The following is a 15,505-nucleotide window of genomic DNA, read 5'->3' on the forward strand; positions in this document are numbered from 1 at the left end:
AACGAGAGACCAAAGCTCCTTCTTATAGACTCGCAGCTGTCTACAAAGTAGATAATGTACGGTCTTACCAGACCACACCAATTTGCTCTCAGCCAGTTTAGCAATCAATCCAACAGGATACGTCTTCAGATTATCCCACACATCTATTCCAATTGCTTGTCTAAGTCGAGGGATCTCAGAAAAATGGCTATTCGTATTAATGCTTTTGTTTTCAAAAATAGAAGCCCCTTCAGGGTAAAGTCTTGGAGGGTAATCCCTTGCTAGATCTTCGGAAACATCCATCTGATAAAAAAAGACATATATAACATATCAATGATAAATCAGAAGAAAGACATAAAATAAACAAGCCACAAAACATAACTCAGCCATCATTACATAAATAAATCAGTCTCAAAGAATACTAAATCAGTCACAATTACCTTCTATAAATCAGTCGTTAAGGATCCTAAATCAGCCGTAACGAATACTAACTCAAACTCAGACAAAACATATATCTAACTCACAGCATTAATTATACTCACTCAAATACTCGAAAAACTCAGAGCAAAGCCTCGAAATATACCAGAGAATACGATTAAGGAGATTTGAGGAGACAACCAATCTGAAGAAGAAGCTTACGGACACACGATTTCAGAGAAACGGAGACTAGAGAAGAAGATTACGGAGATTATTTCAGAGAAGCCGCTTTGCCGAGAAGAGTTGTAGTGAACACGATTTCGAAAACAGTTAGGGTTTAGTGTGAGAACAGTCTCGGAGAAGTTAATGATCGTCGTTTGATTTTCCTTCGTGTTAAGTGACGTGGTTTCATTACTTCTGATGTGGATTTTCAAATTAAAATTAATCACAACTAAAAAAAAATAATAAAGGGCTTAAACAGTAATTTACTAGGGTTCTAAAAACACTCTAGTCATTTTCAAAAGATTTGTATTAGTCTAGTCATTACCTCACTTTTTTGTATTAGTCTAGTCATTTTCTCTACTATTTATAACCAAAATAACTAAAAACTGAATTACTTGAATATTTTTTATTTGAAATATTTAAAATCATATAAATTTTCTATCTCCCCCACCCCCCACCCCCCTCCCACCAAAAAAAAAAAATGATATCTAGTCCAAAAACCATGAATTTTCTTACTTTTCAACCTGAATTAATTGAAAAAGAACTGGAATCAATTGGGGTTCGAAATTATCTTGGATCTTTGTTACCCAAACCAAACCGAAAACCAAAAGGAAAAACTAGAACTGGACCGAATTTTCTAAATATCTGTAAGATCATAAATTTCTAAAACCCAAAAATAAAAAAAACCGAAGAGCCAAACCGAAATCGGAACTGAGAACTAAATTCCCATGACTAGTTTTAAAATATATAAGTCTCATAAAAAATGCCTGATCTGGAAAAATTATTGACCATATTAACCACATATGTGTTGATAATTGACCAATATTACTGAAAAATAAGGTTGTCATGCTTACGTTCTCGTGCTTTATGCATCATAAATACTGCTGATCTCGTCTCTTCTTCCATAGTCAAAGTTGTAACCTATTATTTTGATTGCCCGTGATCATTTTTGGGACCTCATGACTGAAACAGGTCATTAAAAAAGTTAACTGCAACCCCTTTTACTTCTGTTTTCGAAGTAAACCACTTATCCTCTTTATCGTACAGGCCCAAAAACATTTTCTGAAGGCGTCTTTAATACATGATAAAATTTTGAATTTCTATATTTTTTTTGTATGCCACGTATTTCTTTTTTTGTTCTCGATATAATTTTTCGTCGCGATAAATTGTTTTTTAATTTTCCGAAGACCCAAAACTTCTTCATATAGTTTTGTCAAATCAGTTTATACTTCCTCGAGATTCACCTTCAGTGAGCTATCCGCTAATGGGAGAAGTTGTAACAGCCCGATCCCCCAGCATCCGACCGGGGTTATCGAAAGGGTGTTATGGACACGTGTCTACTCATTTAGACAACCCTACGTGTCTCGTTACTCATCCTAAGAGTCGACGGACGCATAACCTTCTTTGAAATACCGTCACACCCACATCCATATACTTCTACTTATAGTCCTGCACATAGGGAAATGGAAAGGAAGGAATGAGCAACAAGTTACTCAGTGAAGTGACTCTAGACCAGTCTGCCCGCACGATACTCTATACTACTCTATGCGGGAACTAGGACTGACTAGCCACTACAATCAGTTAATGCAACTATCATTTCATATCATCGTCATTTCTAAGCATTCACAATTCTCGACGTTTCTATCAACCTAGCGATCAACCAATACAATGACCTCACTCATCGCCACACACACCAAACCATAGACTTAACCGACTCGACATACAAGACTGACTCCATCTTAACACCCATATACCGACCATGAACTAATGACTCATACAATGCACGTTTTTATATCCCGCCTCTCGCGGCTGGCTCGTCTTCTCGTTCTCCATGGGTAGCTCTCGCTAGACCACTACAATCTGTTAATGCAACTATCATTTCATATCATCATCATTTCTAATCATTCACAATTCTCGACGTTTCTATCAACCTAGCGATCAACCAATACAATGACCTCACTCATCGCCACACACACCAAACCATAGACTTAACCGACTTGACATACAAGACTGACTCCATCTTAACACCCAGATACCCGACCACGAATTAATGACTCCTACAATGCACGTTTTTATATCCCGGCTCTCGTGGCTGGCTCGTCTTCTCGTTCTCCGTGGGTAGCTCTCGCTAGACCACTACCTCATATTCCTGTGGGTTCCCATAGTTCCTATGGGTGCCTAGCGTAGAACTACTACCCCACGTATGCCCTCTACCCACCCCATACTTATCCTTAACGTCATTCACTTATCCAATCTCATTCTCATTCACTTTCACTTTCTCATTCTCATTCTCATTCCTTTACACTTAGACTCATACTCGTTCAGTAGATGCCACCCGTTATCGGTGTCACACACAATACACATCACACTCAGGTTCTACTTACAATAACATTAACAATCAATACTCATCCATCATCCTAGTATTCACTTCTTTCTACCATCCTAGCATTAATCACAAACAATACATGGGACTGCACATCCAATCATACAAGCATCAATTACCAATCAATCATCACCACAACAACACAAGACAGTTCATTTAGTCCCATTTAACAGTATGAGGGTTCTTATGCATCGTGATCCATTCATTTATCATCCTAGAAATAAACATGTTCTATCAACCTAGCTCTCAAACAGGGTCTAATCAAACCTAACTCCAACATAAAGGAGTATACAGTACATGGGAACAAGATGGGTTCGAGACACTCCATCTTAGCCTAGATCTGGATCTGGATCTGGAACAAGAAACAAAGGAGATGAGATTTGAACAGATCTGGAACAAGTAAACAAGAGAGAGACGAGATCTGGTCACCACCACAACACCACACAACCACCACCATCACCACACTCGGACGATCACCCCCACCACCTCTTGGACGACCACCACCGGCGGCTCGGCTTGCTCTCGGGGGACTCGCGGCGAGGAGAGAGGAAGAGATCCAACGGAAAGAGAAAGGAGAGGGAGAGAGAGAGGCGTGAGAGAAGAATAGAGAAAAGGAAGAGAGAAGCTTGACGGCTAGGGTTTCCTAGTCTCTCTAAATCTCTGCAGAGCTTCGCTTAAGTTTCAGAATGAGAAAAATGTGAGAGTAGACAGCTTCATTTATAGGAAAAGGAGGAAACCCTAGGTTATTTACCCTAATGGGCTGCAGTCGTAACGGGCTCTCCTTAAGAAATTTTTGATCTAGGAACCGGGCCGCTATAATTCTCCCCGTGTTAATCGGAATTCGTCCATGAATTACAAGGCTCCAGACTCCCGAACTTAACACCCGATCCCGAAAAGAACTCACACAATCACACATCATACAAGGGAGGCATACAAGGCGAGAACAACTCTGCTCGAGATCTTTTAAAAACGAAGGAATGAATTAAGCTCAGAAAAAAATTATGCAAGTAAAATGGATCTGATAAAAACCTTAATAGACTTATAGATATAGTGGGTGATTTTGAAATCGTTTTCAAAACTTTTAGGAGAATCAAAACTTTCACAAACTCTTTTCTTTTAACGAAAACAAGTTTTTTTTTTTTTGAAAACATCGAAAATTCCGATCCCTTAGGGCAGAACTAAGGGATCTTAACCCCCGCTCTGATACATATTGTAACGGCCCGATCCCCCGGCGTCCAACCGGGGTTATCGAAAGGGTGTTATGGACACATGTCTACTCATTTAGACAACCCTACGTCTCCCGTTACTGGTCTCAAGAGTCGACAGACGCATAACTTTCTTTGAAATACCGTCACACCCACATCCATATACTTCTACTTACAGTCCTGCGCACAGAGAAATGGAAAAGGAGGGATGAGCAACAAGTTCCTCAGTGAAGTGACTCTAGACCAGCCTGCCCGCACGACACTCTATACTACTCTATGCGGAAACTAGGACTGACTAGCTACTACAATCAGTTAATGCAACTATCATTTCATATCATCATCATTTCTAATCATTCATAATTCTTGACGTTTCTATCAACCTAGCGATCAACCAATACAATGACCACACTCATCGCCACACACACCAAACCATAGACTTAACCGACTCGACATACAAGACTGACTCCATCTTAACACCCACATACCCGACCATGAACTAATGACTCCTACAATGCACGTTTTAATATCTCGCCTCTCGCGGCTGGCTTGTCTTCTCGTTCTCCGTGGGTAGCTCTCGCTAGACCACTACAATCAGTTAATGCAACTATCATTTCATATCATCGTCATTTCTAAGCATTCACAATTCTCGGTGTTTCTATCAACCTAGCGATCAACCAATACAATGACCTCACTCATCGCCACACACACCAAAGCATAGACTTAACCGACTCGACATACAAGACTCCATCTTAGCACCCAGATACCCGACCATGAACTAATGACTCCTACAATGCACGTTTTTATATCCCGCCGCTCGCGGCTGGCTCGTCTTCTCGTTCTCCGTGGGTAGTTCTCGCTAGACCACTAGCCCATATTCATGTGGGTTCCCACAGCTCCTATGGGTGCCTAGCGTAGAACTACTACCCCACGTACGCCCTCTATATTCCATATGATCACCCACCACATACTTATCCTTAACGTCATTCACTTATCCAATCTCATTCTCATTCACTTTCACTTTCTCATTCTCATTCTCATTCCTTTACACTAGACTCATACTCATACTCGTTCACTAGACGCCACCCGTTATCGGTGTCACACACAATACACATCACACTCATGTTCTACTTACAATAACATTAACAATCAATACTCATCCATCATCCTAGCATTCGCTTCTTTCTACCATCATAGTTTTAATCACAAACAATACATAGGACTGCACATCCAATCATACAAGCATCAATTATCAATCAATCATCACCACAACAACACAAGACAGTTCATTAAGTCTCATTTAACAGTATGAGGGTTCTTATGAATCGTGATCCATTCATCTATCATCCTAGCAATAAACATGTTCTATCAACCTAGCTCTCAAACAGGGTCTAATCACACCTAACTCCAACATAAAAAAAGTATACAGTACATGGGACAAAGATGGGTTCGAAACACTCCACCTTAGCCTAGATCTGGATCTGGATCTAGAAAAAGAGACAAAGAGGATGAGATTTGAACAGATCTGGAACAAGTAAACAAGAGAGAGACGAGATATGGTTACCACCACAACACCACACAGCCACCACCATCACCACACTCGGACGATCACCCCCACCACCTCTTGGACGACCACCACCACCACCACCGGCGGCTCGGCTTGCTCTCGGGGGACTCACGGCGAGGAGAGAGGAAGAGATCCAACGGAAAGAGAAAGGAGAGGGAGAGAGAGAGAGAGAGGCATGAGAGAAGATGAGAGAAAAGGAAAAGAGAAGCTTGACGGCTAGGGTTTCCTAGTCTCTCTAAATCTCTGCAGAGCTTCGCTCAAGTTTCAGAATGAGAGAAATGTGAGAGGAGGCAACTTCATTTATAGGAAAAGGAGAAAACCCTAGATCATTTACCCTAATGGGCTGCAGTCTTAACGGGCTCTCGTTAAAAATATTTTGGTCTAGGAACCGGACCGTTACAGAAGTCCTCGCCGTGAAATCGGCTCTTCAAACGGCAGTTACACTGGAATTTAAGATTCTCAGGATATGCTCTGGCAATCAAACTCTCATGAGAGTATTGAACAACAAGCTTTTCGACAAAGAGATCTAAGGGATCGTTCACGACATCTGTAACATCTCTTCTGTTATGTTTGTTGACGTTTCTTTCTATTTCATCTCTAGGATTGAGAATTCACAGGTTGATGCTCTTGCAAAGGTCTGTTTCAAAACTCATTTAGTTGTATTGGACTGTTAATGGACCCAAAACCAGACTCTCCCCCCACCCTTTTTATTTTAATGAAATAAAATTGCCCAAAAAAATGTAGATTCGCCTTCTTACAAATCAAAATCTCATGCCAGCAATATTGATAACCATCCTGTTGATATTTGATTCCATCAGGCTTTATTCACCGATCCATCTCGTATCAAACAAAAATAGTCGCTATCGATCTATGGTCCAGTACTGGATGTCGGAGACACAGACTACAATATTGAAACAGAGGTGTGAACGTTTAACAACAAAATTTCAACAACTCCAACTTTGCTCCCAGAATGTAACGAACATCTTGAAACAGACTACAATATTGAAACAGAGGTGTGAACGTTTAACAACAAAATTTCAACAACTCCAACTTTGCTCCCAGAATGTAACGAACATCTTTAATTTTTCTTTTTAAAAAACGCCAGTCGTACAACGAAGTTAACACACTCAAGAAACCACAAACAAAATACCATCTCCATCCACTACGCAGTCTATCACAAATCACAGCAACTCACAAACTTTCACTCAATAATCTCAAAGACCTATAAACACCAATACAATTAACGCCATTCACGAACTGATCAAGTTACACAGAAATACAATCCTTTAAAAAAAGAAGCAACAACTCGCTCGAAGTGAGGATAACCACTAGTACAGAATATAGTGAACTCATGGATCAAAAGTAGAAAATAAGAATTGACATGGCAATGAAATCAACTCTCACGAAGATGAAAAATACACATTTCTTACGAATGTGTTGATAACCCAAGTCAACCACGAGCTGCATTAGAGATTAACTAAGAAAGTGCTCGCTGGACTTTGAAGCAAACAAATTTTGCAATTTAGTGACGACGATACAGAACATTGAGTTCATTCAAAAAAAAAAAGATACAGAACATTGAAAAGAAACAACGTGACGTATAAAGATATGGATGAAGAAAGTGATGCAGAATTAGAAAGCCAGAATAATAAGAATGATTATTAGTATTTTCCCAAAGTTTTCGAGTCCTCTAAAGTCCAGACACGCTTTGTTCACAAATTGCGCATGCTTCATCAACAGGTAAACATCAATACGCAATAGGTTACGAAATCAATTTCAACCAACAACAAATAAAGAAATAAAAATAATTATTGCTGAATGAAATCCGAAGTTATTAAATCGTAGCTTTATGTCATTGTCGCATTAGTTTCCCTGCTACTCCAATAGATACTGATGGTATTGCTGAGCCTGTTTCTGGACTTGACGACGCCTGAGGATAAGAGAGAAATCAAGATCGAAGATTTGGATTTCAAGGCCGAATCCATCACCAACGACTATCACTAAGCGTCCTTTGCTCAAGACTCTGTTCCTGATTAGTTCCGCTGAAAATGTCTTACCACGAAGACAGGAAACAAGAATCCCAGCCATGTTTTGTCTTAACTCTGCAGTGGAAAGCCAGAAGACAGGAACCTGAATGCCCTTGCCACTGATTGATCCTTTCACTCCAAGAAACCTGCATCATACAACAGCAACAAACTCAGAATCCATAACTGAGTTAATTTTTTTCGATGCGTCTTTATTCGTTAGACTTTATGCCATCTATACACATAGTGAATAAGAAAGCTGCTTACTCCTTTTCCAACACGGTGTACATTACTCTTCCACTTTTTGTGAGAAGTGATGCCTGAGTGAGGTAAAAGTCAAGCATAATGTTTAGACTTTAAGGAAACTAAGAGAGTAACTCAAATCACAAAATGTAAAAGAAACATCTCCGCAAAGAGAGAACAACAGAGTTACGCTTACCTTGTTTAGAGCCTCCCCTTGCGCTGAAGCAGAGTGCAAGCCAACATTCTGCACGTAGAGAGAATCAGTAAAGTAAAAGGGTCTAGATTTTTTTCCATAAAACGAATCCCATTCCCGGTATAGATATGAATGTTTAGCAATTATCAAAATACAATATTAGACAAACTCCCATCAAAAGAAGGCATTAAAAATGTGGGAAGAGACTTACCTTGAAAAAGTCAGCAATGTTGTTTAGCCAATCAATCATAACCGGAATCGTCACTCCCCGAATCAAAAGCGATGTGACGATGATACACACCCACCTGCAAACACAGTCAAAGGCAACAAAAAAAAAGAAGATTCATAACACTTTCTTTATACCGAAGCAGAGAGTATATATCAGACAACAAACTTATCATCAGATGATATGTGAAGGCTTACCATTGAGAAAATGTGAAAGCATTGAGCAAGGCAAGCAAGTGTTGAAGTGAAGCAAGAGCATCAGCAACATTGTGTAAAGCATGGACATTAGAAACCGCAGATTTCAAAACCCAATCGGTGAGGATTTCAACAGTTCCGATCGCGCCAGCGAAGTTGAAGGTCGAAATGGTGCGATGAGACGGAATCGCGGGAGAGTGGAAGGAAGAGCGATTGCGGGAGAAGTTTGAGACACCACCAATTAACGAGCTCTGGTGGTGGATGAAACTGTGGTAACTCCGAGTTTCTGGAAATCGGCGTGTAGCTTCTTCTTCTTCTTCTTCATCGCGACGAGAGTTGAAGGGGACAAGACAAGCATAAGATGATCGGTAACGGCGAGCGTTAAGCACCGATCTGAGGGATAAGCAACGGACGAGTGACATCGAATCGGATTCGCCTCAAACAGAGAGACAAATTAGGTTTTACAGAGGAAGAAATAAAATCCCAGATTTAGGGTTTGCGTAGGTTTACGATTAAAGGCGAAATCGTTTTGGGATCAGAATTCACCGACGATTAGGGTTTAGAGAGAAGAAGGACCCTTTGCATGCTGCATGTCTATACTGAGGTCAATTGACTAGGGAAGATTTGTTGTAAAAACCCTGAAAATATGTAATCATACACTTTCTAAAACTATATAGTAAACTATTTTATTCATCTTTATCCCGTACGACCGCAAATCTGTTTAGGTTTTAGTTTACCCCTGCTAATCATTCCTTATATACTAAAACGAAAATATTTGGCATGTGTTACGCAAATTAACAAAAAAATAAATGTAAAAAAAAAAACAGAATAAAAAACAATTTCAAACTGTTTATATTTGTTTTCCTACATAAAATAAAAGTACTAATAAAACAGTTTGTTCTCTCTTCAGCGATCACAAAAGAAAAAACATAGTTACTAAATTTTCATCGTGTTTGGGCCGCCGGCGTTTGTCGGTGGCTCTGTTTTCTTCTTCATTTGTTTTTTTTTATATATATTGTGAGAAGCGAAATTCGCACCATTTCTGTAATCGGAGCAAAGTCAAGAAACCCTAACTTTTCCTGAGGTCCCGGATTCTCTGCGAGAGTCAACGACAAGTGACCAAATAAATGCGGAAAATATGAAAAGATAACAAAACGAATTTATAGAAAATGTAAATCTTATTTGAATCCGCATAAGAGCGTTGTGATCATTACAAGAGATTATAAAAGCTTCGGCCGCAAGAGCTGTCAGAGAATTACCTAGTTATAGCAACCTAAAACCTTAAACATAGTTGAGTCGTAACTCGATATCAGAAGACAAAAAAGATATGAAAAATGTTTTGATTGATATCGGACTGAACCTTGTGAAAGGCTGCCTACGTACCCCTTTCGAGGATCAAGCTGAATGTAGTTCGATTGAAAGAGTAGAGCAAGAGATCAAACTGCCTTTGCGAGTTCGTCTAGTAATCGAGTGCCATTCATAGAAACAGAACATGTCGAGAATAATGCCTAAAGTTTCTAAGTGCAGAGAGTTCTAAGAGTAAAAAGAATTGTCTTTTGCCTCTTCAACCTCGATGTCCTTATATACTCCTCCTAGAGGCAGTTTGCTCTTTCCCTTTCTGCCCTCGGTCGAGTTTATCGCTTCGCGGAAATATTATATTTTCCTTCGATCTTCGTGTTTATCTTTGAAAACTTCACATTTATCCTCCGAACTTGACATTTATCTTCTCCTGCAGAATAAAAGATAAACCGTCATAACGATTGGGCTTAATTTCGTATAAAGTCGTGAGTGGACTTTTAATCACGTTGTGGACCATTTCAGACCGTTTTCGACTTAAGCGTTTTTACAATTTATCGAAAGATCGCTTCTGAAACGACGTCGATTCCGAAATAATTGAATTTCTCGTATAGTGGAGGTAGTTCAAGGTATTTAGTTAACTGTTGCCATTTTATACGATCAATTCGAATTTATACGAGAAAACGAGTTCTTGCGGTTTTTAAATCGTAAAGTTCCAACAGTGACTCTGATCGAGATAGAACAAGAGCAAGTTCGATCTGGTCTCGAAAGAGGGAGCTACGAGGACGGGATGAAGGTAGACCTGTTGATCCAACTTGCCGAACGGGCGAGTTGGAGTGCTTGTTCGGTCTAACTTGCCACTAGGGCGAGTTGGACATGCATCCAGCTCGCTCCGATGGCGAACCGGGTTGATTGTGCCTTATGCTCGTTTCGTTGTTTCGACGCCTAGGATCCATTTGTCCGACGATTCGAATAACCTTTCTCGAGGGCTTATCGTATGAATCTTTTTCAGAATTCATACGAAACTCAATTTTGGTTTTCCTGTTATTTTTTTAACTATTATCTCTTTCTTTCTAAAGAGAGAGATTTTTCTTGAGAACTTTCCAACATTGATTATGTCGTGACCGATTTTGACCCCTACAGTTAGCCCCCAAGCTCGCTAGAATTTTTGCGATGTTCTTGCGAACGGTTAGGCAGATCATGTAAGTTAGGCAGAATTAATGGTTGGAAGTGGTATGTTCACTCTACTAAAAGTGGAGTGCGATAAGATTAGGGCTGCGCCTTGTGAAGGCTACCTACGTACCTGATACCACTCAAATTACCCTAAGGAGTGTTACTCTCATCAAAAGAGGTTCAGATGTAGTACTTAGGGATCGAATCCACAAGGAGCTAGGGAACAATTAAATATAGTGTTTATTAATTCTAAGGGTTGTAAATGTTTAAATGAAATAGCAATAGTAACAAGCGAGTAAATAATAAATGTAACTTGGTTGGAAATCATATTAGATGCAGGGCCACTATTCAGGTGTTGGAGATTATAATACCTATAGATGCCTATTTGTTCCATGTATGATATGTTAGAGCTCAATTGCTTAACTCAGTGATCAGCTGTCGCATGTTTCACTGGTTAACAGACTAGATCTCGTGTCTCTACGGTTAGTATGTCGACAACGAGAGAGTGTCGATCGATGGTCCTATTGGGACGTCGACCGATACACCTTTGCCAACGTCGATCGATAGTCAGTTGAGGACATCGATCGACGGGTTCTAGCCAGGCCTATGCGCGAGTATGATATGCCCTATTAAGATACTAAATTGGCGGTTAGCCCTCTCTAGCAGTCCTAATATGATAGATAGATGTCAGGATGAGATAACAAGGGTGCTTGAGTATGCAATCCTATGATCAAGTTCTAGTTAGCAAGGCTAAAACAAGCAATAAATACAAATCTATCATGAATATCACAACAAGGCAGATCTATAGTTTGGAGCTAATTCCACAAACCTATATGAACCCTGGATCTAATAATTGAACTACTCAGACATAGCAAAGCAATTTGTAACAATAAAGAAATAGAAACTCATAGTATAGATGAAAAGAAATGAAAACAAGGAGTTCCAATCACAAGTGATCTTCTCTCCAAAACTCTCTTCTCTCTCTCTCAAAGTGAAACTTGTAACAAAAACAAGGTCTTCTGCCATCAAAACACTTAGGCAGTATATAATCTACTAGGTTAAAAACTCGTCAGGGCATTTTGGTAATTTGGCTTGGCCTTGGGTTTTAAGTATGCTGAATCCAAATGTCGCGTGTCTGATGTCTCGACATCGATCGATGGTATTTGTGTACATCGATCGATATTAATCTTCATCTGTCAAGGCATCTCCTTGTATCGACCGACAGCACTGATGCGCATCGATCGATTGTTCTTCCTCTCGTTGACCTATACGTGGTTAGCTCGGGTGAAATGTCCTTTAAGCTCCAAAATGCTCCAAAGTCATAGCTTCACTCCGAAATGCACCTGAACCTGAAAACATACCTAGAAGAGTAGAAAAAATATATATATATATATATATATATAGTAAAATACTTATATACCATTGATGAAAATGGGTCAAATCCAAAGTATATCAGTACCCTTGTCAAAGGGATCAAGCCTTTCGTAGTTCGTCCTGGAGTTAAGATTCTTAAGACCTGTTTTCAAGTGAGACCTTTACGGTAGAGGTTATCATGTATGTTTTGCTGCCGATGGCATTTTATATTGGTGTAGATGAAAAACTACGAGTTGTCATCTCGTAAACTAACTCTAGGTGAACTGCTATATCCGTGATCTGTTTCGAGAGTTTTCCGCAGTGCATAAACTTGTGGGATTTCTAAAGACGCTCGAATATTAGCCAAGAGAAAAATTTTGGAATCTCGTATCAGGGTGTTTGATACTATGCCTAGAGATGTTAGAGACCAGTAGGCTGGCTTTAGGGCAAGACATAGGTCTAATCACGACTTTAGGGGGTGCGATGACTACTTCGACTTATGTCTCACGTATTGTTTTTGACCTGATTCCGTCCCGTTTTAATGTCCCCGATATGTTCTCGGCTTATGTGACTTGAATGGTAGGAATCGAGCATCTCTTCGAGGACAATTTCTAAGTCTTCCGAAAGTACCGATCAAAATTTCGGATTTTTTATATAGCGCTATTACCCTTGTGTCGGGTGTACGAGAGATATCACTACCAGATGGCTTAGTCTGTTTAGGACGTTATGAGTTTGTTGTGATCAGCAACAAACTTATCGGTCGTTTTTTGAGTCTTCGCGAAGGATACACGTTTGAGAAGATGTTATGAGTTTCTGCGACGTCTCGCAATGCTGAAGATTGGTTTTTCTTTTGCATGCCGCATTTCGTGGTTGAAATGTTTGCGGGCTTGAAGATGTTTCGCTATGTTGCAAGAGTTTAGTCTTAACCCTACGTCGGAGAAACATTTTTGGTTTGTCTGCGGATGTTCGCAACCAAAACTGTTGTTGCTGTTTGGATGCTAATAGTTTGATTTGCGATCGAGGAATTAGGACTGAGGGATTCGTAAATTTGTCCATGGGAAGAAGCGTTTTCCTTCATAGTGCTTTGTGAAGTGTTGGCCTCCGGAGATCTATTTCTTGCATTTTTGAGGATGTTTCGTATAGCTCTGGGAGCTTTGTTACAAATTTTTTCTTACATGCCGCGTATTATGGGTAAAAAGTAGCGGGCTTAAAGTGAATTGTGGAACATAGCGGGCTTAAAGTGAATTGTGGAACGTATCGAAACTTGGTCGATTGTAGCCAAGTGTAGGTTTTTCGTTAACCGTTTGGTTGTTAGGACTGAATTACAAAGAATTTATCATATGATTTCCGTCTATGGGTTATACGATAATTATTTTCTTAATAGCCACATGACGTTTTTAGACAAATAGCAGATTGTCGTTTAGCCATTAAGTGATGGAGCGATAGTTTCTCAAATGTTTTGGCTTGATGTGAAGGATGTGTTCACTTAGATAGCCACAGACGTTGTAGGTCAAGGATTAGACCATGGTACTTTTGTGTTAACATTAAGGTCATGGTAGTTTACGATTGTCGTTAAAGGGGATACCGAATTCTGGTTCAGACTTTTACTGGAAGGCGTAATTGACTGAGGGCTAAAGAACATTTGTCGTGATTGATAGGCCAAGTTTGCCGGAGTTATCCGTGTTAAGATGGCCGATAGTTGTAGAAAACGATTCTCCGCTTTAGGTTTCAGTTAGACAAAATGAAACCTACCGCAACTAGATAGAAGAGAAGGAATTGATGTCTAGTTTCAGTCAGATGTTGGGTGTAGTCTACCGTGAGCACTCACATCAAGAAGCCAAATATTCAAGTTCAACATGCAGGTGAAGCTACACAGAGGGAAAACCAGAACACTGGACAGCTGGTCAACCATAATATGGTAGAGGGTGATGAACAACATGTATCTGGAGAGCTGAACAATGTAGAAGAAGCCGACATTAGTGACACGAGCTCAGCATCAATCGCCACTATGACCACAACGTCGACCGACGGTACGACTTCAACATCTACCGATGACACGACCTCAACGTCTATCGACGGCACAACCTCAATGTCTACCAACGGTACGACCTCAACGTCTACCGACGGCAAGACTTCAACGTCTACTGACAGCAGGACCCCAACGTCTACCAACGATACGATCTCAACGTCCATCGACGGTACGAACTCAGAAACGATCGACAACATCTCAGCAGCGATCGACACAGACTTTTGTCATCGATCGATACCACTCGAAATCCCTGACAGATCGAGTTGTCCTCACGACATTGCAAAATCGACACTGAAGAGCATTGATATATCAAGTTGTGATCCTACCTCAGATGGATACAGAGAAATCACCATGTACGATTTCTTGGAGCTAGAAGAGTTCTTGGAGTTGGAGGATGGATAAAAGCTTGAAGACTTGGATTCGAGTAGAGAAGTCACTATGGAAGACTTATTAGAGCTGGATGAATGACTTGAAGATATGGATCAGAATTCAAAGAAGAAGCTTGATGACGATCACCATACTTCTAGAGGAGATATGGAAACTTCACCAAAGGCTAGAATCTATCGACACCAACCTGATGAGATCGATCGACAACCACCCCACATCATCGATCATAGCCCACCCTATATCATCGATCGACACTCAGTGGATAGCATCGACCTACACCCACCCGAGAGAATTGATCGACACTCTCCTTATTGCATCTATCGACACCCACCCAAGATAGTCGATCGACACCCATTGTTGGATGAACTGCCAGGATACATAGTAGAGCTGGAACAAGTTGAGGAAAGAGTGCACGAGTCTGAGGCCTCACACAATGCTGACTCCAAACATCTGAGACCACTTATATGCGCAGAGGAAGCTGTTGGGTTTCACAAAAGAGTGAAGAGGATACATGATCCTGTGAAGATTGTGGTTCCTTGCGCAATATTTGAAGTTGAATTTCCTATCCCACCAGATAAAGGTGCGCATTTGAGTTCTTACATTGAGGTATTGGATGA

The 15,505-nt window shown here is 40.3% G+C and overlaps 2 protein-coding genes across 2 annotated transcripts; one reads left to right on the top strand and one right to left on the bottom strand.

The window, feature by feature from the left end:
- Positions 1 to 7,416: 7,416 nt before the first annotated feature.
- Positions 7,417 to 9,365, bottom strand: LOC106379124 (mitochondrial inner membrane protein OXA1). The gene is made up of 5 exons (XM_013819134.3): positions 8,654 to 9,365; positions 8,442 to 8,535; positions 8,234 to 8,281; positions 8,062 to 8,114; positions 7,417 to 7,943 (listed from the first exon to the last, which is right to left on the bottom strand). The coding sequence occupies exons 1-5, from the start codon at positions 9,070 to 9,072 to the stop codon at positions 7,646 to 7,648; spliced, it is 912 nt and encodes a 303-aa protein (XP_013674588.1). The 5' UTR covers positions 9,073 to 9,365; the 3' UTR covers positions 7,417 to 7,645.
- A 5,022-nt stretch (positions 9,366 to 14,387) lies between these two features.
- LOC125578944 (bypass of stop codon protein 1-like) lies at positions 14,388 to 14,903 on the top strand. Its single transcript, XM_048742096.1, has one exon. The coding sequence runs from the start codon at positions 14,388 to 14,390 to the stop codon at positions 14,901 to 14,903; it is 516 nt and encodes a 171-aa protein (XP_048598053.1).
- The last annotated feature ends 602 nt before the right edge of the window (positions 14,904 to 15,505 follow it).

The sequence above is a fragment of the Brassica napus genome, chromosome A10 (assembly GCF_020379485.1).
Source record: "Brassica napus cultivar Da-Ae chromosome A10, Da-Ae, whole genome shotgun sequence".
Lineage (NCBI taxonomy): Eukaryota > Viridiplantae > Streptophyta > Magnoliopsida > Brassicales > Brassicaceae > Brassica > Brassica napus.